This window comes from Sturnira hondurensis, unplaced genomic scaffold, assembly GCF_014824575.4.
Source record: "Sturnira hondurensis isolate 20B ecotype Veracruz unplaced genomic scaffold, ASM1482457v3 Scaffold0001872, whole genome shotgun sequence".
NCBI classification, from domain to species: domain Eukaryota; kingdom Metazoa; phylum Chordata; class Mammalia; order Chiroptera; family Phyllostomidae; genus Sturnira; species Sturnira hondurensis.
Genome location: NW_028074503.1, coordinates 32,705,804 through 32,730,073, shown reverse-complemented (window position 1 = coordinate 32,730,073; position 24,270 = coordinate 32,705,804). Strand labels below are relative to the sequence as shown.

General features: G+C 46.7%; 1 protein-coding gene across 3 annotated transcripts in view; it reads right to left on the bottom strand.

Moving 5' to 3' along the window:
- The window catches only part of ZCCHC2 (zinc finger CCHC-type containing 2), a 50,542-nt gene that overhangs the window by 17,054 nt on the left and 9,218 nt on the right, over positions 1 to 24,270 (bottom strand). Inside the window, exons 2-8 of one of the 3 annotated variants that reach the window (XM_037035389.1) lie at positions 20,439 to 20,550; positions 18,241 to 18,317; positions 15,729 to 15,800; positions 11,126 to 11,238; positions 5,882 to 5,976; positions 3,209 to 3,292; positions 1,511 to 1,568 (exon numbers count right to left, since the gene is read on the bottom strand). In XM_037035389.1, the coding sequence (XP_036891284.1) occupies positions 1,511 to 1,568; positions 3,209 to 3,292; positions 5,882 to 5,976; positions 11,126 to 11,238; positions 15,729 to 15,800; positions 18,241 to 18,317; positions 20,439 to 20,550 (611 nt within the window). The remainder of the gene's footprint in view (positions 1 to 1,510; positions 1,569 to 3,208; positions 3,293 to 5,881; positions 5,977 to 11,125; positions 11,239 to 15,728; positions 15,801 to 18,240; positions 18,318 to 20,438; positions 20,551 to 24,270) is intronic. The other 2 variants (XM_037035392.1, XM_037035400.1) reach the window with 2 other exon arrangements.

The following is a 24,270-nucleotide window of genomic DNA, read 5'->3' as shown; positions in this document are numbered from 1 at the left end:
GGGTAATGAAGGGGGGGAATAGAACAACTGTAATGGTATAATCAATAAAATATATTTAAAAAAAAAAAAAGAAGAGTGTGAATAGCACATTAACTTCCAAAGAGCAACCAGAAGACTGAAACGATGGATGCTAACTGTCTTAGGTTTGAGTTTCCCCTGAAAGCAGAACCTGTAATGTCACCGCAGACTTGGGAGGTGATCCCAGGAAGCAGGAGCAAGGATCAGAGAGAACGAAACAGGACGGGAGGAAAAACCAGTGTGAAGGTCCATTACCCAGGCAGCTGCTGTGAGCGACAGAGGCTCCAGCTGGCTGTGACCTCCCCGAGCTGTCTCCCTGAAGGACAGGAAGCTGGAGCTCCGCCACCAGTTAAGGACTAACCTCCAGGCAAGCTGACTGGCACTGGTCAACTGCACTTGCTGAGGGTCAAGCAGGCCCAACAGAATCAGCAAAGGGCCTGCAGCAGAAGGTAGGAATTCTTGGGAGAGCAGTCATGTGAGGGGAGACAGAAATCATATAAATGACTTTACGTGGTTTGTAGCAGAAATCAGAGGAGACGATGAGGAGCTGGGCTGAGAGGAGAGGATGCAAGGGACGGAAGACTGAGACAGGAAGACAGTGAAGCTAGAGGCATACCTTGGAAATGTGTGGGTTAGGTTCCAGATCACAGCCATGAAGTGTGCTTCACAATGAAGCAGGTCACACAAACTGTTTGGTTTCCCAGTGCATATAAAAATTATGTTCACACTACACTGTAACCTATTAAGTGTGCAATCGCACTATGTCTAAAAACACAATAACATACCTTAATTAAGTACAATATATCTCTGAAGCGCAATAAACCAGAGTATGCCAGTACAGTTTCAAAGAACTAACAGAAAATAACTGCCAACCCAGAATCACATACCCAGCAAAAATGCCCTCCAAAAACTGAGGGAAAAGTAAGTATTTTTTACAGATAAAAACCAAGTGAATTCATCACTGGCAGATAAGACTACAAGAAAGTCAAGGGTTCTTCAGAGAGATGGGAAACAACCACAGATGCCCACCCAGACACACAGGAAGGAGTGAAGAACAATGGAATGGTTGATGTTACACTAATAAAAACAAGGTTCACGAGGTTTAAAACAGACAGAATTCAGATACGTGACAGCTGTGGTTTGTAAGGCAGGTGGAGATAAGGGGAGTCACAGTGTAGAAGATCCTCACATGGTTAGCGGTACAAGCACAACTGCTACCACACCTTAGAAAGTCAAAGACGTACAATATAATATCCAGGATAACCACCAGAATAATCCAAAGACAGGGTGTAACTATCAAGATTCATAAAGACAAAAGAATAAAAGCCATCCAAAAGCATGAAAGAAAAAAGAAAGTGCAGAAAACATACAACAAACCATAAGCAAACAGTGAAGCGGCAGAAGCGCAGCCACCTATTCACCAGTAATTACGGTAAGGGAAACATGAGCTGAAGCGCACTGGCATTTCTCATCTCAGGAGTGAAACACCTACTTCACAGTGGGGCCTTTCCCGGTGTGTTTCTTATGGACCACGGTGTGCTGTAACACATCTAGGGCAGAAAAAAGAAACAATTCATCACATCAGATGCTCCAGGAAAGATCCAGAAGGATCGTGCCGTAACAGTGCCAACAGACCTTGTAGCGCATCTTTCACAGAAAATTCCTTAAAGATGCAGTTTTTCAAAAGATGCAATAAATGATCGAATTTCCTTAAATATCACCTCCAATGTGTTCACCTAACAGTAAATCAATTTTGTTTAAAACTATAAAAGTTAATATGAGCACGCTACTGCAAAACTACAACATTCAATTCCAGGCTTTTAAAAAATGAAGTGTCTCAAATATCAAAAATGCACATCAGTGAGTCCAACCAACACCCGTGGACCCACCTCCTCAGTATCCCTAGATGTCTCTTTTTATTAGGTGACAGAATGGCCCAGAAGCCCCTGGGGCCCTGCACGACCCACCCCATGCCCTCTCCCTGCTGTGCTGAGGCTCACAGCGGGGACACTCGACCTCATTTTCACTGTCACTGTCCACATTTGCAGACACGGGCGGTGGTGGTGTCTGTCTGAAGACGCCATAATTATTTTAAATGACACCCCGAGTGGCTATGAATAGGCCCCAATTTACTTTTAACTTGATTAACATTGAAAGCTTGTGGGTCAACATCCGGGTGTGGGCTATTATGCCAACGGTGCCTTGAGAATGACCCCTGACACAGGGACGATTTTCAAGGAAGCGGAATGGCCAGCAGTAGCATCCAGCATCCAATTACTTACCTCCTACTTCACCAGTGTCCAACTTCTGTCCAAAATACTTGTGCCAATTTAAATTCCCATCAGCAGTAGATAAGAATTCCTGTTACTTGGTATCGCTGATGTCACAGAGAAAATGTTTTGCCAATTCAAAGAGTGTGAAATGATACTACTGTGTATGTATGTATGTAGATATGTATGTGTTTTATTTATTTTTCTATTGACTTTTTTGGAGTGACATTGGTTAATAAAATTAGACAGGTTTCAGGGGTACAATTCTATAATACATCATCTATATATTGTAATCTGTATTAACCATACCTAATTGTTTTTAATTTGCATTTTTCCAGACTACTCAAGACTTTGAACACTGTTTAATGGCTTTTCAAGTTTCTTCTTCTGTGAGTTGCCTATCTTTTACAAATATTGCCCATCAGACTAATCTTCTCCTTGACTGTTAGGAGAATCTTTTGTATGGTGTGGATGTCATTTCACCTGCAAGCATCTCACACTGTCTTCTAGTCCTCTGACTTCTTGTCACACGTTAAATTCTAACTTGGATTAGAAGGAGCTCCATTCTGCTCATCCTTTTCCTTGTCAAGAAAGCCTTCTTGTCCCAGATTAACATTTAAAAGTTTAAGTTTTACATTTTACATGTTACATTAACTTTATGCTACATATAATTTGTCATTCGCATGAAATTTCTGTGCCTAATATAAGTAGGGATCTAATTATATATTTTTCAATGGGAAAGCCAGCCAATACCATTCACTGGGTGGTCTGTTCTTTCCCCACTGATTTGTATGCCACCTGTTACATTCCAGGTTCCCATATGTCTGTTTCTTGGCTCCTTATTCTGTTCTAATGGCTTGTTTGCCTATCTGTGTCCCAATATCAAGCAGAATGACTTATTCCAATGAATCAACACTTACCTTCTTCTTGACTTGAAGCTTCTGAGCTGTCTTCTTTCAAGTGTTCCAATATCTTGGAGGTCTTCAGAGAGGACTGTAAGTTACCTGTGGAAAGTATTCAACGCCATCAACTTTTTAGAAAAATTACTACAGAGAGATACAGACAACAAATACAATGATTATTTCCCCTCCAGGGAAGATGAGAGTGGAGAGTGAGCACTGGACATCCCCACTAGACAGAACCTTTGAGAAAGCAGGATGGCAGAGCACAGCACGCTGGGCTGGGAGTGGGGACCTCGACCTGCGGAGCCAGGCCTCCCCATTAAAGCCACGGGACTGGAGCAGGTGCTGCACACCTGTCAGCTCCTCCCACCACGTGCTCCAGTGCTTCTCAGACACTTGGTGGTGTAAGGCTTTTCAAAGTCACTCACTGTTGTGGGCCAGTACTTTTATAAAACACACCAACAATGTTGTGGCAATGTCCAACTGCTACAAAGACTCAGGGCGTCCCCTCAGGGTCCCTTCTTCTGGTACAGAGCAGTGACTGGCACCCTGGGGACTGGCACCAGCTCAGAGTCCGCGGTGACGGCACAGGATCACTTCTCCCTCTAAGTGTGAGCTGGCGGGTCCCAGGCCGACGTTCCGAGTCATTCAGTTCGTTTTCGCAGGCGTCAGGCGACAGAACACTGCTCTCTATCCCACAGAGAAAAAGGCGGGGCTGCTACTTTCCAACAGAGCACGTGCCAATGAACCAGGACAACATGTTCTTTGGTGACACAGCTTAGGCATCCTGACCAGATTTTCCACGATCTCAAAACATGTACTTTATTTCATACATTATTTTCACAACAATTTGAAACAAAATCTTCCAGCTTCTTCAGCTCTCATTGCTCTTGGCAGTTAAATACTGCCAAGCTCTCAACACGCGTTTCCTGTCGTCTATGTATGCGCTACTCACTTGGCAGAGGTTTCCTGGGCAGCCCATTAAAATCTGAATGATCAGTCAGGGCACATGCCTGGGTTGCAGGCCAGTTCCCTGCAGGCCAACTCCCAGCAGGGGACGCCCGAAAGGCAACCATACATTGATGTTTCTCTCCCTCTCTCCTTCCCTTCCCCTCTAAAGATAAATAAATAAAATCTTAAAAAAAATACTTTAAAATCTGAATGAAAAGTCTGACTCTGTGCTCCGGTGTCTTTTCAGAACTAGACAGACGTGATTTATAGGTAGTCAATGAAAAGTACTTAAACTTGGTTTAAGCAGAAAGCACCGACCGTTAAATCTACAACAGCTCTAAAATGACCACGATTCTCTTTTTGAAAAAAGCTACAGCCACTATTCAGATGCAAATTTAACCACACAGTCCTTTATCTGGCTGTCCTCCACTAGTCATAGGAGTCATTGGTCGTTATTGCTACTTAGCTGTTTAAAATATTTAAGGCATATATACATACCTATACACACAAATGATTCAAAAACTTTAAAAGTTAACCCATATGTTATAATATCTAATCATACATTTTTACCTTTTCCTCTCCCATCTAAAATTGAGAAAATAATGTATTTTCTTTCTCCATTAAATACACGGAAATAGGACTTTCTTGAAAACAGGAGGAAAGATTTTTTTAAAAAAACAAAAACGAAAAATTTAGCCACTTGTCATAGTGGCTGTGCTTCAAATGAGCAGAGATTCTCCTAAAGCACACACCAATGTTACTGGCAAAATATCTGTTTACAAAGGCAGCCGAGATAAAGGTGCATAAAACTAAACACAAGGAAGGCTGTGATGAATGCTGAAACGTACGGGCAAAATCAAGCTACAGGAACATAAGAAAAAACTAGAAAATCTTCATGAGGTGAGACTTCTGTTGAGCCTTAAAACAGGTATGAGTCCCCACAGGCTGAGACAAGAAGAAGGATATTAAGACTGGGCACCCGATGCGCCCCAACACTGGGACAGGAAAAGGCCGGGAGCATGGAGGGCCTGCCCCGCCTGCCGGCAGCCAAATCACAGGCGCCAAGGGCCGAGGAGGCTCCAGGCAGGGCTTGAATTTCACACCAAACTTTGTTTGAACAGGCGATTAAGAACCTGATCCCTGACGCGATCCTGGGAGAGGTTAAAGCGCAGTGAGAATCAGACCTGAGAGAAGGGCCAGGCTCTGCCCAGTCTCTGCATGAGGGAAAAGACGAAAGGCCGCCCCAAGGGCAGTGCGGCTGGTGAGGAGGGTGGGAGGAAGGCTTCCTGTGGCTGGTGCTGCTCGGCCTCTAAACGACTGCGTGGGAAGAGGAAAAATGGGAAGGCCAAGACCAAGGTTTGCAACCTGGGAAGCCGAGAGCTCACCACAGGAACAGAGGACGGGGAAAGGCTGACTGCAGTGCGCGTTGCACACCACACAACCAGCACCATGGCCGCTCTACAATGGCCACCAAGGCGTGCCGCAGAGCCTGGGCATCCTGCATGCCCACGCGTGTGAGAGGCTCGGCCCTGGCCTCAAGTCCGTCTGTCTTGTGACATTAGCTTTTAGACATTGTTTTCTGTGGAACTGCAGCATAAAATGCACTTGAAACTACACGTTCATTCGAGGTATGCCTCTATGCCACTATCACTGCAGTGACCGCCCCCGAGGATGGCGTGGCAAACAGGAAACCCAGGCAGGGAAGCCGCCGCCGAGCGCAGAAGGAAGAACAGGGCTTACTGAGGCCGTGGCGAGGGTCTGATGGGATGGGCTGAAAAAAGCTGTGCACTTTCTGACTCTGCAGAAAAGCTCGGGACGAAGTTGAAAATAGCTGCCTGCGTGTAAAAAGAAAAGAGATTTGTTAAATTCATGTCATATAAATACACAAGAGTCAGAGTTCAGACGGGAAAGCAATCGTAGGTGGTCATTTAATTCAGGCATATAAAAATAAATTGTTTTCCTAAGGAACAGAATATTGTTTTCTAATGCATTTCCCATAGGAGGAATTGAATAAAACTTAACATTGGCAAGAATCTAATAAACAAGCTTATTTTTAATTTTACATAATATAACGGTAAGGTTTCGATTCCAGCAGAAACTGTACGCTATTTCAGCCTTTTGTCTAAGTGGTCTGGCAGCTCTGGTCAGAAAAAGAAGTGGAATCTCTTTACTCCTCCTCACGGAGAAAGCTCCCTGTACTGTGAACCTAGGAGGCCAGGGAGATTGCTGTGCTGGGAGCCCTGGACACTACGGGGTGTGGCGGTCAGGTTAGTTACAGGCACTACTACACCCTAAAGCATGACTAAGTGATGGTTGGCTCCGATGTGCAACGTGCCATGATTCTCCGCTCGTATCTCTGCAAACCGACTTCCCTCATGTTCTGTTAACATAATTAAAAGATTCCGACTGGAGGCCTTTCCTACGACGAAAGGGGCAGAGTGACAGTTCTGACTAATGGAAAGTTTCCTCCTGGGCCTCAATGCCAGCTCAGCCACTTAGAAGCTGAACGACCCTGCACAAGCCTTTCGGCTTCGATTTCCTCTCAGGGAAACCCCCAATTCCTCAAGGTCAGATGCACACAAAGTGCAGGGGCACCAAACCGTCACCCTGCTGCTCGGCACACAAGCTCCCTTCCATTACTTCTGAGCACTTGAAATGCTCATTTAAAATTTTAATTCCTAATTTCTTCCCAAGATTTTTGACACACCATTCAGGTTAATCATAAACCAATAAATCCCAGACTAAGATATGACCCTCTGGGCCACAGTTGCCTTACACGTAAAATGAAATTGCTTCTCAGTACTCAAGTGTAGAGGTAAATATTCAATAGTGAAATAAAAGGGGGAAATGAACAGATGAAAGGAAAACTCAGACACGAAGTTGGGAGCTACTCTGAATCTCCAGGTCTAAACACGTTACCTAAGACTGAGGACTCAAATCCAAGGGCAGGGGTGGCACCTATCACCCAGTCACATTTACAACCAGGAGGTCACAAGCGCAAGCTGGCACGCCTTCAGTTCCAGGCCCGAGTCCCGAGAGCCGACCCAGGCCAACCTAGGACTCCACATGCCAAGTGCAAATCCACCACGGGACCCACGCCTGAAACACAGGCTCAGGCTCAAAGTCAGTCACAGACTGAAGTCAAGGTTCATTAACTCATGACCAAACCGTGGCAAGTACACCCATATTAAAAAGCCAAAGAGGAAACAAACTACCTCACAGTTAACAAGAACAGGGTCGCATTTTGACGCGACAAACCACCCAACCCCAAGTGCGTGGCAGTGCCACGTCCCCCCTTCCTCACGCACGGTGTGTCTGGAACGGCATGCAGTGCACCCTTCCCCTGCCGGCCGTCTCCACATCACTCATTACGTGACGTCCCACTTGCACTGCCCCCCACTTTGGTAACTGCTGTTGTTACTTAAGGGACAAATGATGATACAAATCTAAGACTCACAAACTGAGAAGGAAGGGTCCTCACATCCTATTAATGGTGTTAAGACCACAGGCAGACATGCTAATGAATTCAAAAAATGATTCCAAAGATTTTTTGAAAAGGGTATATCAAAAAAATGTTTTTCATATCATTTCAGGAAGGAAAGCTTTTCTAAGCAGGACACAAAACCCCAAAATCATAAAAGACTGAAAAGGAAATCTGACCAGAACACATTTTAAACTACCTGCATGGTCAAGAAAGGACAAACAGGGCTCGTCAGTGGCTTCACCAGGCTTCTCCGCCCTAAAGTCACGCTTCTCTTCTGTTATTTATTTCAAAATGAACTCACAATTTCCCATTTTCTTCCAAGTTACTATTATTTATTCTGATGTTCAACTTGACCGCTAGAAGCCCCTTCCAGCCGGTTCTGTGCCCTTCTGCCCAGCCACGCCCTCCTTTGTGTCTGGCATACCAGGCTCACCTCGTACTTTCCCTGCCCCGGCCCTGCAGGCGCCTTTTCCCCACGGAGCCCCGGTTCCCATTCAGTAGAGAAGGAGGTTACCAGTTCCCAGGTGCGCCCACTGCTACTGGAGTGTGGCTGCTTCCAGACCCTTTCAGTGCAAAACATCAGCTCACCCAGGTGACTCAGTCCCTCTACTGCCCAGATTCAGGGCCCTGCAACTTTTGGCCTTTCCCCAGACTAAATTCACCTTTGAAAGGGAAGAGATTTCAGACCATTGATGAGATTCAGGAAAATACAACAGGGCAGCTGATGGTGATTGGGAAAACTGTGTGAGGTTCCAAGGTGCCCACTTTGAAGGGGACTGAAGCGTCATTGTCCTATGTACAATGTTTCTTGTATCTTGTATCTTCTTCAATAAACATCTCTAGTTTTCATATTACATGGCTGTATACTTCGTACACCCACAACCATGAGTTGGCACCAATACCTTCAATCCCGATGAGACACTCTGGACTTCATTCCATTTTTCTCTTTGTCCACACTATGACTCGTCTCCAACAGAGAGAAGACCGGCTCTCACTACCATGAGATTCACTAATCAGGCCCACCTCCCCGCAGGAACTTACCTGCCACTGTCACAGCTGCTCCCTCTCAACCTCTAACCCCACCTGGGCTCCGAGGATCTACCAGGGCCACCCTTCACGTGTCTGCCCTTGGAACCACGGTGCCAGGCTCCCCCCGCCAGCACTGTGAGTTCCTCAGGGTCCCTGTCTGTAGGTCACTAGGCCACCCCCCCCCCCAAACCAGACACTGCTGCCCACCTTGCCCTGTCCTACCGAATGGCTTTAGGGCTCCACCGTTCGGAGGGACAGGAGAAAAGAGGACGGGCGCTGACAATGACTCTATTATTACTCTCATCGAAATTAACTCTAGAAGGCTCAGAGATTTAAATGCAAGACAGAAAACATGCAATTTATAATCTGGGTATGAGAAAACTTCCCAAGGAGCACATAGTACCTAGAAACCATTAAAATCAGAAATTTGAATGCTCAAAAAGAAAATGTTTGTGTGCTGTAAGAAAGGAAATACGCTATAATCAAAGTGNGCCCTCGCCAGCACTGTGAGTTCCTCAGGGTCCCTGTCTGTAGGTCACTAGGCCACCCCCCCCCCCCAAACCAGACACTGCTGCCCACCTTGCCCTGTCCTACCGAATGGCTTTAGGGCTCCACCGTTCAGAGGGACAGGAGAAAAGAGGACGGGCGCTGACAATGACTCTCTTATTACTCTCATCGAAATTAACTCTAGAAGGCTCAGAGATTTAAATGCAAGACAGAAAACATGCAATTTATAATCTGGGTATGAGAAAACTTCCCAAGGAGCACATAGTACCTAGAAACCATTAAAATCAGAAATTTGAATGCTCAAAAAGAAAATGTTTGTGTGCTGTAAGAAAGGAAATACGCTATAATCAAAGTGAAAACCAGTCTCAAGTTCAGAAAAACGAGTCACACAGAGAACGTGGGCACTGGCACCGCAAGGCCTGAGTGGCAGTTCACAGTACCTCCTCACGTGCCTAAGAAACAAGCTTTGAAACAGCTGTTTGAGCTGAAGAATAAACATCTGAAACATGGAAGAGTATTTTAAACTGCACCAGGAGTCGAAAAAGCCAGATCTACCAGCTCTTCACAAAGGATGAAGTTCTAATAATTAACACGTGACACTGGAACAAGAATGACAGGCCAACAGGATGAGAAACCCAGACGTGTTATATGCCTAAGAATGCAGGGTAAAGAACCACACAGGAAATCACTAATTTAGGGAAGAACCAATCCATCATTTGGAAACAGAAATAAATTGAGATCCATGTGCTTCCTTAATCTCTGGACCTGAACCGCTCGGATGGTTTTCAATAATCACATCGACAGACTGACAACGCTGTGGTTTGTGACGCTCCTGTCCCAGACAGGCTCCAACCCCCGTCCAGCGGCCCGGTCACCTTGAGCAGGTTGTCTGCACACCCCACACTGGTACTTTCAACCGCTGCCGCTCTCATGCAGTCGGTCCCCACCCTCAGTCGGCCCCTCCTTTAGCATGTCTCTTACTCTAGAAGAAAAAGCCATTGGGCAAGAGGTTCCTCAACTCTGCACTGTGAGACAAGTACATTTACTCATATCCACACCTACTGCCTGTGTAAGGACTCTGTGCCACCAATGATCCCTGCCTCCACGCCCCCCACCCCTCCGTCCAACCTCACCTTTTCCTCTCTCCGCAGGGCCTGGGGATGCTCTGGGAGCTGACCCCAGACAGGGCCTGTGCTCCCCACCCCTGTGGGCAGCATGTGCCACACTCACCTCGCCTACACCGTCTTTTCCAATCACCTTCAACCTCACAAGAGCAAAGCCCTGACCTCAAGCACCACGCTGTGCCCGCACCCCCGCTGTGCCAACCCGTCCGTATCCGGGAGCAGGCATTCGGGAAGCGTCGTTTCCTTCACCTTCACACCCACTGGCCTAATCTCACTTGACAACTTAAAACAACACAAACATATCTCAAAGCTGAGCTCTTGGACAAGGGCCTCTATCAATAAATATTTCCTGGGGAAAAGAAGTTTCACTGAACACCTGCATACCCAAGAAGCAGTCATTTCAGATTTGGGAGGTGAGGCACACAATGATAAAAGAATTAGTGTGGCCTGGCTGGTGTAGCTCAGTGGATTGAGCACGGGCCTGCGAACCAGACGATTGCGGTTCGATTCCCAGTCAGGGCACATGCTTGGGTTGCAGGCCAGTTTCCAACAGGGGCCAGTTCCCTGCAGGGCCAGTTCCCTGCAGGGGATGCACGAGAAGCAACCATACATTGATGTTTCCTTCCTCTCTCCTTCCCTTCCCCTCTAAAGATAAATAAATATTTTAAAAAAAAAAGAATTAGTGTGGGGTCTTACTGGAGCCCAGACCTCAACATCACAGGAGGAAGAGTCCACCTTAAAAAGTCCTCCGAGAAAGAGTCTCGGGGCTCTGCCTTACAAGGCCTGGGGACAGCTGGCCATCAGTCTGGGACACCGCCGGGCAGCATCAGTGACGGGTACCTTAGGACGGGCTCCAGATCAGGATGTCGCCGTTCCTCCCGCTTCAGCGGGCCCTGATTCAGGGCTCTCAGGATGGTCTTGTCAAAAGTCTCCGAAGACAATTCCTTAGGAAGCTGGAGAAGAAGAAGCACAGGACCAGTGTTGAGTCTCCCACCTGGCTAGTAGGTGTGTATGCTACAAACTACAGGCCCGGAGGGCAGACAGACGCCTCCTGCTCAGTCACCGCACCCCCAGCGCAGCTCCAATTTCACCCTCACACACAGGGCCCCACGGGAAGGGGCACAGGGACGTCCACACAGAAACACGCCGCCCGCCTTCCAGGCAGCTCTCGGGGCTTCCCGGGGAGCAGGGGCCCCCGGCGGCTCTCAGCTCGCTTCTGGGGCATGCCTACACGGACCTCGCACTTGAGCCTGCGTATGCCACGCCGAAGGGTCACCACACCAAGGTTCTTTAGTCCAAAGGAGCATTTTGCACAGCGCAGCCAGTGCTATTTTTCCCTCAACCGGTATTCTGAAAAGCGTTCTCTTGCCTTTACAGCTATCGCCTCTCTGCCTCCTTTCCCACCGCATCTCAGGCAACATCAGATTGCCAGCGCCAGACATGCTATAAAGAGCTGGGTGTGAAAAATGGGGTGAAAACTCTTACTCTAACTCACATTTAAAAAAAGAAACTCTAATGGAAGGTTTAGTAACCTTTTCTTCAATGTGATGGAGGTGCCCTCAGAGCAACGTACAAGAAACCACCAAAAAACCACCACTTGGCAAGAAAATTTTTAAATTAAAGACAAATTTTTAAGTCATTATATTTAGCAACCAGTTTACTTTTTAAAATTCTTAATGTAATAATTCTATATAAAACTAACTTCCCAAGTCTTTCAAGAATTCAAATTTCAGCCCTGGCTGGTGTAGCTCAGTGGATTGAGCATGGGCCTGTGAATCAGAGAATCACAGTTCGATTCCCAGTCAGGGCACATGCCTGGGCTGCAGGCCAGTTCCCAGCAGGGGATGCAATTCCCGGCAAGGGGCACAGGAGAGGCAACCATACATTGATATTTCTCTCCCTCCCTCCTTCCCTTCCCCTCTAAATATAAATAAATAAAATCTTTAAAAAAAAGAATTCAAAGTTCACATTTGACATTTGATAACTAGTCTTTGCAACCCACTCCTAAATTACTGGCACTCCCACCAAAATCCAGGGTAGAACCACTGACACAGTATCTATGGAGACCCAGGAACACAACAGCCTGGGTGAGGGTCGGTTTACACATTGATCTTTAATCAGAGAACCCACAGTACACGTTCTTCTGACAAATCAGAATCTTGAGTCAGCAATTCCGAAATGGAAAATTCAACCAAGGCAGCAGAAAGCAGGACCCGTTTCAGGCAGAGTGGGATGGTGGAATCAGGGTGTTCCGCGAGAATGAAACTCCTGGTTCTTTATTAACCTGCTGCGGTCGAAGGCTTGGCTGGCACCCCGCACACCACCGGGACCTCTGACCACTACCAGGGAGAAGCAAGTTCCAAATCTGCACATTTCCCAAAGCAGTGACTGCTCAGGTCAGTATCTACATTTTGGTAGACTTGGGACACTAGGCATCTAGGCCCCGACTTTAAGCACGGTTTCTCCCAAACACCTGCACCCAGCCACAGGAAACCAGCTTCGTGCAGTCTGTCCCCACCACCGAACTGCCGAGACTGTCGTTCTAAACCCAGCAAGGCAGGAGCTCTTCAGTTCCCACCTGCTCCACAGCTGTTCTCGTGACTGGGCAGCATGTGGATGTGCAGTAAGAGATTTGCCACCCGATTTACTCGCCAGTGGGTTTTAATTCCCAGAGACTATTTCCAGTTCTAGAGGAAGACATACTTGCTAAGAATATAGCTTTAAATCGTGTCTCTTCTAGTCACTGTTCTGGATTTTTGCCCCCTCGGTCTTCGCTCCAGCACACCCAGCCTCCCGTCTGTGGAGCCCTGGCTCAGCCTCAGCACACGCTCAGAGTGCTGGAAGGGTCGCACCTTGCTCTCGCAGCTTTTCTTTAAAAAAACTCGGAGGCCTAACAGAGAACCGACCGCCTACAAGGCTCCATCACAATTTCATTTCTGTGACTCCTTGTGTATTCATTCCGTCTACAAATCCCCCAAATGCCCCAGGCGCTGTCACAGGCACTGCGGGCACATCCGGGAACGAAGACACAGCCCTGCCGCTGCGGAGCTCCCGTGCAGCCACACACAACGCCAGACGGGTGTCAGACAGTCGCCAAGGAACAGCGGGCAAAGAGGGCTGGGAGGACGCGGAGGACAGAGGCTGTGGTTGTGGGAACACAAGAATGGGAACGCACTGACTTCGAACTCACTCTCCCCTACATCATGCCACACCAGAACTTTGATTCAAGACCAACTACAAAAGTTAGAATGTACAGGTTGTTAGCAGACAGTTTTTGCTCTTAGCATTTGCAGATGACTTTAAAAGGAAAGTAAGAAATAAAAAGCTATATAGTAAACATGAAAGTGTACTTGAAATAAACAATAAATTTCTAGAAGTATACAATGTTGCTGATTATTTCATATAACCTGGTAAGGCATTTGTCCTAATTTAGAAAAATACTATATTCAAATGTTGGCTAAGCAGGGGGATAATTTCAGAGTCATCATGACTCTGAAAAGTGAATTATTTATTTGGGGCTGCATTTTTTCCAAGTACCTAAGCTTTTAGAAAAATTGCATGCTGAACATAAACGGTGTTAAGATGAACAGCAGCTGAACCTTCGGGAGGCCCCGCGGGAAAGACTCTGCCCAGACGCCAGGCCCCGGCTGCGGGTCGGTGTCGTGCTGCCGAGGCACAGCGGGCAGGTAGGTGGCAGCCCCACTCACTCCGGGTGTGGAACCGCTGCGGCAGTGGCAGTGCCGGCCTCCCCCAGGCCCACCTCTACGCTGCACGTGTGCATTTTAATGTTCCTGGTATTCAGTTTGGCCTTGGCTCTCTCCTGCCTGCAACCCGCCCTCCAGCACAAGAGTTTGGTCCCAGAACGGGCAAGAGAAGACAGGAACATGAAGCACCCTGCTAATCCACACGAGCCTGCTCATGAGTACACCTGCCCTTCAACTCTGATAAATTTATTCTGTCAAGAGAGAAAAGTCACAAATAGGTAGAAGAGAATTTGAAACGTGTGTGTGGGGTGGGTTGGGGACACACTTCCTTACTTCCTCCTCAGCAGGCAGAACATCAGCCAGGAGTGACTCTCTCCTGGGGGCGGCTGCAGAGGGCCCCGGCCCTGGCCGACAGAGCTCACCCCCCCACCATTCCTCCCCCACTGTCCCTCCTCCCTGAGGTCTGAGGCTGACATGTCACGTGCATATGACCTTCAGCGACTCAAATTAACAACCCCCCATCCTTACGGGCAGTCAGGTCACCAGAGAGTCAGGGGAAAACAGCCACAGGCAATGAAAATGTTCCAGTCGTCCCCGGGAGCTCCCACCCAGTGGGGACAGCACGGTGACCCACAGGCGGGCGCTCCCCGTGCCGCGCACAGCTGGGCAAGCTGGACACAAACAGCCTCTCAGCTGTAGGATCAGACAGAGAGCCATGTGACCCCAGAGAGCAGATGCACGGCGACAAGCAGACAGCTGAACACCAGCACTGTCCTGAGAATTTGGTATGTTATTGGTTCAGTCGCTCTGTCCCTCCTTCACCTGAAAGTTAGTCACTGAGTTGGGAATGCTTCCTGCTCCTGGACTTTGTTTTAGCTCCGTGTTAACAACAAATTCTAAAACGCCTGCTGTTGAGAAACAGTAATTTACTGGTTAACCATTTAAACCTATTCCCTATTTTAATATTTATCTCTAGCGACATGCTTTTCTAAAAAATAACACTAGTAGAAAAGAAACAGAAGTGGGTTTGAACAAAATGATCTAAGACGCCTGTCCCGTCGGTAAGTCTGTAAGATGTTTCCACTCTCCCTTATTCTTGATACTTTGGAAATCCTATGCTTGTGGGGAGCAGAGGGCCACCTGGACCTCAAAAGAACAAACAAGATGTATTCAAGGAAGCTCATAGAGGGAGCCGGAGAGCCATTAGATAGAAGAACCACGACCAACCGCAAATGTGCCCCATCTCATTTTGCAGACAGACTCTTTGGATGGGCTCCTGCAGGCAGCCACCAGGAGCACGTCTCCACAAGGAAGGAGAAGTAAGGTTCCATTTTCTAGAAAATGTTAAAAATCCTTCATCATGTCCTTATATTGGTAACATAAGGTAAGAATACTTATATTCAGAATAACATGACATTTTTCACAGCCAATGTTCATGGAGCGTTTTCCAACATGTATATATAGGGTTTTTTTATATTTATTTTTTGACATGAGAGAGAGAGAGAGAGAGGACAACTTTGTTGTTCCACTTACTGATGCACTCATTGGTTATATGTGCGCCTTGATGGGGAAGGAACCTACAACCCTGGCATTTCGGGGGTGATGCTCTAACCAGCTGAGCTACCTGGCCAAGGCTGCATATATGTGTTTTAATATTCCTGGTATTTATTTTGAGATAAAGGTTTTGGATTCTGTATATTATGTAAAAGTCATTTTAACAAAGAAATCTATACTTTTACCTTCAGTAGAAATTCCTGTAGTTCTTGGTACGTTTTTGTTACTGTGGTAACTGAAAGATCAGACCAATTTACCTGATTTAAAAAAAAAACACATATTACATGGTTACTTCTTAGGCGGGGAAGAGACGGGAAAAAAGCCATGTGTAAAACAAAGAGCCTACTTAAACTGTATTAAGATGTTAACAACTAGAAATATAAAGTTAATCTGGCATTGTCATCATTTCTTCAAGTTTTTAAAATTAACAATCCACTGATACACTCTGCTCAAAAAGGTTTTAGCAACTCCTTTCAAATCACATGGTCTTCTTAAAAATCTGTTTTTAAAAATACATGACTATATTGCAGCAATTTTTTGGAAAGGGAAGCGCCTCGCACTCGTTCCGGGAGGTTGCAGAACCCCACGGTGACACTCGGCCATCACAGCTCTGTGCCCCAAGGACAGAACCCCCCTCCTGGAGCTTGCGAGCGCACGTCCCTGAGAGCAAGAAGCAGTGCTGGCCTCCGTCTTCAGAGACGCTGTGTTGTGTTTTTATGGGGGCTTCTAAGGGGCTTTCATCTTCATCTCAATTCTTTAACATCTGTTAAGGTCTATAGGGCAGGCACGACCCATTTAAAGATGGAGAAACTAAAACTCAAAAAGGTCTTATTTAGATTTGACCCTAAGTCACCAAAAATAGCCAGAGCGAAAATCTATTTGCTGCTTTATCTCTTGGATACATTTAATTCAGTGGACCTGATGGTGACCCACTAATAATTTCTACTTTATACTTGACTGAGCTAAATAAATACTTGAACTATACTAATAGCTAAGGCTTATCAACTAAATGTATCATATTAATAATGAATCAAACACTTAAAAATACAGTGTTTACTCAACGTCACCAGTAGGTACTGTGACTTAAATAAAACGATGTATGATAAGGCTGGTTTTACCATAGGCTAACTCATATAAACAAGAGTGCAGTTCCTAGGGCATCTTATTAATTTTTATGAGACAACATTAAGTGAAAAGCTATTATGCAAGGACCTACTGGACATACAGAATTTTATCTGGCAAGCCTCAGAGCAAATACCCACTAACTGACACGTCTTTTAGATGATTTTTAGTCACTCAAGTGTCTGTGTAGCAGCTACTTGTGTAGACACTGTCTCAGGGAAGGGGAAATGGGAGTGGACAAGGCAGTCGAAGGTGCTGCTGGCTGGGGTCAGAGTGCAGGACACACATGAAACAAACAGGCATGTACGGGTTCCCACCAGCGAGCAGCACCCCAGGGAAAATGAGCAGAGCATGGTGCTGGCGTAGGGAGAAGCAGGTCAGATGGGACCGTGAAAGGCCTCAGAGGAGGGAGCGCGAGAGCCGGTGTGAAAGCGGCAGGGCTGGCGGATGTGCCGGGGTCTGAGGGCAGCTCGCTCCACAGCAGGGGGATGGAGACCTCGAGGAAGGGACAGCCGCAGAGCTCCAGCAGCACAAGGATGGCCAGTGACACCGAATGCAGAGAGCGAGGCACGGCTGATGCCACAATGTCACAAAACTCAAGTGGAAAGTAGGGATGAGTACTTAAAATCTGCAAATTGAGGATATTCCTCCCACCAAGCAGAAGCCAACGTTCTGGAATTCATTCAACAAATGTGCTCAGTGAGCCAGATGTGGCCAGGTGACTGAGGATGAAGGTCCCTGCTCTGTCCCGAGACAACAGTCCACTGGAGAGAAAGAGCACGCAGCCCAGGCGTGCGGGCCTGCGAAAGGTGTGATGGTGGTGGACCTCGAATGAATGAGAACACAGCTTGTTGGAGAACAGAAGTGACTTCACGAGGAAGGCACAGCTAATGTTTGGCAAGCAACACCTCTGGGAAGGAACCAAAGGGAGGAAGCACGGTGACATGGCATCTTTCCATCTGGTTTGAGGCATGTATGACCCTAGAGAAAGGGACAGACAGGGAAGGCTGGCGGGGAGAAGCAAGGACACCGTGGACAAGGAATCCATGTGACAATGAGCAGGCAAAAAGGAGACCTGGGCCCTTACAAAGCTGGGCTTGAAGGATAATCAGAGCTGCTTGAAGGGCAGAATGACAGGAGAGCAATTAGAGATAAGAAGACAGGGCCACAAAGGCCAAGGAATAAAACCACAGAGAAAGAAAAAGAGGAGAAAAATATCAGGGGAAATAGTGCAGGAAAAGATAAGGCCTGGGACCCTCATTAAAAAGTACTGGAGAGAGTGCTGCTCCCTTTTCCTCTTGAAAGATTTATCTTACACCTGCCACTGAAGGCCCTCCCTTCTCTCTGATGAAAGGGCAGGGTCGTCTCAGGGGACGGTGGTCTGAGGAGCCTGGCCACCACGCAGCACACGCTGAAAGCAGTGCCTTCCCTTTGGTCAGACAAACGTATACACGGGCACAACTTTTCTAAGTTAGCAAACCTGCCAGAAGTTTCTCCAAAGACCACTTTTCATTCTTTCCGAAAGATTATTGAACATGACATAGGAGGTATCTCTTGTGGGTGAGAGTAGCTTACTTCGAAGGTGTACTCCCAATATTTGTCAGCCCTTTTTCTCTGGACTCCTTTCAACATTATCTTCTCAATGTGCACAGCTGAAAGAAAGAAAACAGGCTGACTCGTTCTACAGAGACCAGACATGCATTTCAGTTACCCGACGCGACACACGCGAAACGGTAAGCTATTTATCTTCATCTTTACTGTTGCCCTTAAATCTTGAAATAAAGCAAAAAAAAAAAACACAAAAAGCAAAAAACAAACAAACAAAAAACCAACCCAGAAGCATAGCTATGTGCCATCCATCCATGAAGCGCTTCTTCTCTGCGCCCCCTCAGCATGCTGGGTGCCTAAGGAGTTTCAAGTACTCTGCTAAGCACCAAAGACAAAAACCATAAATAATAAAAAGGCGCCTGCAGTGAAGATTATTTCTGAGATGATAATTCTGAAAGCTGTTAGTTATTCATATTACTACAAATACAGCATTTTAGATTCATTCAAAATAAATAGTACTTAAATAATAATGAGGCTGGTAGTAATGAAGATGATAAAGGTCTTAGGAAAGAAACTAGCCAAGTGACTCAACAGACTAGCATCAGTGTTGGATTCGGGGGGAGGAGATGGAGAAGAGGAGGAAGGGATTCACTTTGCCTGAGGGGAAGAAGCTAAAATAGATGAAGTCGAATACACAAAGTAACAAAAGTACGTAGGAAGAATTAAGATTGTTATAGATCACGGAAGGTGGGCAATGAGAAAGCAAGAAACATGAGACACAGAAATCTGCTGGTAAACAGACATCCATAATCAACTAAGGGGATCTCATTACCAGTATTTTGTGACAACTTTCCAAACAGACAGTGTTTGGTGGCCTGCCTCTGGGCCAATCCCCCCTTAGTGGGTGAGAAGCGTTGAGATTGAGACAGACGAAAGTCCCCAAAGCCAGGCGAGAAGCCCGTATCTCCTCGGAGCTCCCGCAGCGTCACAGAGGCCAGGGTGGGGGGCGAGTCTGCTGCTTCGAAAAGCTTTTCTACTCATTGATGTCAAGGGTGATGCTGCTAAACAAAAGCCATCGGAACTGACCATCTGCGTTCAGAAGTGTAACGCAGCTCGACTTCTGCACATTGGTGGGCTGCGGCGGGGACGACCGGGGCGTTATGGCACACGGCTCTGTCTTCAGCCTTGATTTTGAACTATACCTGCCGTGATCTATCAGAATCCGGACAGAGGACAGAGGGTATGTGGTGAGGGATGGCTGATAATGCAAGGGCATCCTCCAACCTCAAAAACTGTAACTAAAAAGCATGGACTCCATACATGTGTTTGAGCAATTAAGAATACAGAGAAGTTACACAACCTTAACCCCTAGCATTTTGATACCTTTGAAAAATATTTAAAATTTTTTTTAAATAGGACCTTCATGGTAAAACCAAACTCTGCCCTAGGTGACTCACGTGTCCAGTGAGCTTGGATGAAGTGATTCAAGTAGTTGAATAGTCTCGAATGGAAATGTAACCTTTTTTGAACATTAAACAGTCATACCTATTTTTCCTCCTCTGTGAGGAAAAATACGTTACACCAAAAGGATTATGACTGGGACTAACTTGGACAAAATAATGCCCATCTAGGGCTGTGGTAATGGAGTGTGAGGCTTCTTGCCTTCCCTCCACTCCTGCCAGGCTGACCAGGTGGCAGTCTCCATTCTCCATTTCAATGTTTCCCTCCCCACAGGTAATGGACTCCCCAAATGCGAACAGAATGTCTGAACGCATTTCTTTCCACACAGCAATGTCTCCTTCTCCCGCCCCAGCCGCCATGAACACTGCATCCCTGCAGGGTGCACGGACTCTGGCAGTTTCCCTCCCACAGCAGACTTCCGTAAATTGAAAGTCTTTCTGTAGACCCCAAGCAACACCCTAGAGACAAAGCCCCATTCTAACCGCTTCGGAAGCACGTTAAGGTCTTTGCCCTCCAGTGACGAGCAACCAGATTCAAGACAACTGATGATAAGGCAGAGCCAAAAAGCACAGCCAGGACGGCCAGGCGCTGGGAAGCAGGAGCCCAGAGAGACTCAAGCTCGGGGATGCCTGGCACTGGAGCTAAACCCAGGACCAGCAGGGCCTCTCTACTCCAGAAAGAGCAGGGAAGGGTTAGAGCTACCCACGTAGAGCACTCTGCAATTCTCCACCAACAGATGCTGTACGTTCAGAATCACAGCATACCTTCTCGCTGGGCTCTGTGCGGCGCCGCGGGAAGTCCGTCGTGAGGTCTCGGGGCTTGTTCTATCAAACTGGCCCCACTGCTTTGCATGCAGTCACCGTGAGCAGAGTCATTCTAGATCAGAAAAGGGGGCACGTGTTAATCGACTAGAAATAGAACATTCCATAAAAACAAACCAGATTAAAGACTTACACTTTAAATAGCAATCATTTTAATTCAACTTTTAGAGATTAAGTAGGTGACTACAAAGGAAGGGCAGAAAAGGCATGAAGTTTTACAGCAGTAAGGAAAAGAAGTATCAGCATCTATCTTCGTTTAACAGCAATATTGTATCAATTATTCACTGTCCCGGCTTTCTTGGGGCATATCGCCTATGACTACTCAAAATCGCCAATGATGTCAATTCTAAACCAAAGTGAACCAGAATTGAAGAAAGTAAGAGATGGCAACCCTCTATGCTAACTCACCATATGTAAAGGCCCTGGTATTTTTTACATTAATTACTATGTAGTTTTTACAGAATACTTGCTTTTAGGAACAATCTGACAAGATGCTTTGCTAGGGAAAAGTTCTACAAAATGTACCATCAATACACGCCAAATCTTTCTAAACAAGAATGTGTGTGGGCAGTGAGTTTATCACTAATGTTAAACCACCTAAGAGTAACTGGGTGCTCAGAATCTAACTGAGTCTGCTCAGCTGATCACTAGTGACCTGGGGGGTGTTGGACTCCTACCAGACCTGCTACCGGAGTAACACACAGCACACTAGTCCGCACACAGCTCTCCAGAATCCACGCATTGTTACCATATTGTTTTATAACACTATATTGTTACCGTAACACACTGGTTCAGACAAAGCGGTTCTTCGTCACAACTCATACCACATCCCCCTTCACGGTTAGAATCTTACTACCTCAAACCCCAAATCGCCTCAGTTTCAAGAACCAATTACAATTTTACAAAGTTGTAATGAATAATATACATTATGTTTTAAAACTGTGTAAAGAAATGAAGCAAACAGAACAGCCTCAACTTCCCAAGAACCCTAAGGTGAAACCTTCAGTTCTGGGCTCTGACTGCATCCCGGCCTGACAAGCAGTCTTGCGCTGCCAGTGGGAGGCGCTGTTTCTGGGAACAAAGGCGCACGTTAGACACTCCCGGGAGCTGGGCCCCGGCCTTGCACAGTAGTTTGTCTTCCTCGAGAAACCCAAGGAAATAAGGATGGCCTACACAGAACCACTTAATGAGGGGCAAGCACAGCCTCGCAAGTTGATCCCCAACGTGTTCACCGACAGGAGGGCCTTCTCCGCTTTCCATCAGCGCCAATTTCTCAGAGCCCACGGCAGGAGCGCTTCTAATGGTGACTCGGTCGACAGGTGTCCTAACCGCGGCCGAATCATCTTTGCCACAAAGCAGTAAAGCCACATCGGCCTAACGCCGATTTTTAAGTGCTTTCAAAGTCAGCGTAAATAAAGCATCATGCCCCTCACAGACACTTGTGTTAATTGGAAGAAGTCTGGTTGACTAGGTCAACCATTTCCTACAGATTATTTTTCTGCCATGCTTACATGTGGTTCATAAATTAAATATCACACACATCTTCAAATATAAATAAATGCAAAATATGGAAAAACCAATAGCTCTTTACAAGAAATGACAAATTCAAAACCACAGTGGTACCACCTCACAACCACTGGGCTGCCTATTATCCAAAAAAACAGAAAACAAGCATTGGCGAGAATGTGGGAAAATTGGAACCCTTGCGCATTGCTAGTGGGAGTGGAATATAGCGTGGCCACCACTGGAAGACAGTACAGCAGCTCCCTGAAAAGGTGAAACAGAGAATTACCATGAGATCCAGCGACCCCACCTCTCAGTGTATAGACCCAGAAGGAACGAGACCAGAACAGATCATCTGTACGCCAATGCTCACGGCACCGCTACGCACAACCACCAAAGAAAGAGATAAACGAAATGTGGTGTGTGTGTGTTTATGTACACATCCGAATACCAGCCTGAGAAAGGAAGGACATTCTGACACAGGCTACAACAGGGATGAACCCTGAGGACATTACACTACGTGACATAAGCCAGGTACAAGAGGACAGACGATGTACGGTCCCACCTCTACGCGGTACCTAGAACAGTCACGTTCACAGGGAAGGAAAGGACTGTGGGGCTGGGGGAGGGGAGTGAGGAGCCTCTGCCCGAGGGCTACAGAGTCCCAGTTGGGAAGAGCGAGCTATTCTGGCGGCAGAGGGTGGTAACGGGCTGTGCCGCGGTGTGAAAGCGCTCCATGCCACTAAATTATACCCAAACAGAAAGGGTTCGAGTGGCACATTTCACATTACCTACATTTTGCCACAATCAAATATAGATAAAAACCTTATCATGCTGCCTCCACAAATGCTATATTGAAGCCATCGTGAGAGAGTAGTTTGGTTCGTAACAGAAGTCACATTTTTTAATTTTTAAGTCTGAAGTTACTTTAAGAACACAATTTAGCAACTGAGGAAAGACTTCCTGTTTCACCAACTGGGGAGAAAAATGGAGTTTGATTCTATTCAAGGACCTAAGTTCATCAACAGACGAAATACCTACTAATTCAGTTTTCTTTTCCACCCCAAGTTTCAGCATGTATCAATGCTATAAAATCATGTACACTAAGTTTAGAAACCATTTACAAAATTGAAAACTTTATTAATTTTAGCAACCATTTACTCGATGGCCTCTTGAGCAGCAGAGGTGAGAACCATGGACTTGACTGGCCCCCGCAGGGAAGGGCCAGCCCTGCCAGCCCTCTCCCCACACGGCCCTCTCCCCACACGGCTCGTGCTCTCCGCCCTACTTTGAGCAGGGGGAAGGGCGCCACGGACTCTGGGAATTACTGGTGTTTAATGGGCTCACACGGAGGAATGATGCCCACTTTCTCCATCAAGTTCAGATTTCCATGCAAATGCAATCCAGATGACACTGGAGAGCTGGCGTTTTACACAGGCCAGTTCCATGAGAGTGTCGGACCAAATGAAAAACGGGGAACTTTTCTCCGCTTGGACTCAGGCGACGAAGTTTAAAAAGTCCAAGCCTGCAAAAGCATGCACAAGAACCCAGAGAACATCAGTGTCCGCCTCTCCTGTCTCCAGTCCCATGGTGAGCCTTCTCTAAGAGCTCCTGATCGGTTAGCTCGCGTCCATGTGTCACAGAACACAGGTGAGCTGGACATCTCGTCCACGCCAGAGATTCCTCAGGTTCAGTTTTTACACACGAAGATCTGTCACAATGACATACTTGGCAAACAGTACACACCACAGTAGGACCGTGTTTAAGTCACCTGCTAGAAGAGGCCTCCTCCCCAAACTAACAAAACCACCCCACCCACCACAAGGGGAAGCTCTTTGTAAGTACGATGACCTTCTCAAAGGAGGGCCCTCCAAACGCTGCAGCATCTTCATTCACATGACTATGCTGTCCCTTCTAAGACCACTCAACTAGGGAATTCCAACTGTTTGGGATCCAAAACAAGTTCAACCGTACGGCATGTTTCTTTACCAGCAGCATGGAGACATTCTTGACAAGAAACATAAAAATTCCACCAACTCTTAGCTTACGCATTGCTTGCTCAGTGACGAAAGTAAGTTTTTAACATTCTGATCATGAGCAAAGCACAATCTCAGCTCCGCATCAGACTCCCACCACCTCCGAGCAAATCACAGGCTGGAGATCAACACCCATAAGGGCAGATAACCACCCAATGGTAAGAAAGGAGTTTGTAATTTTTGACCTTTTCCGCCCTGTGAAAACATCACCACAGGTTTGTACCAACTGACGTGCC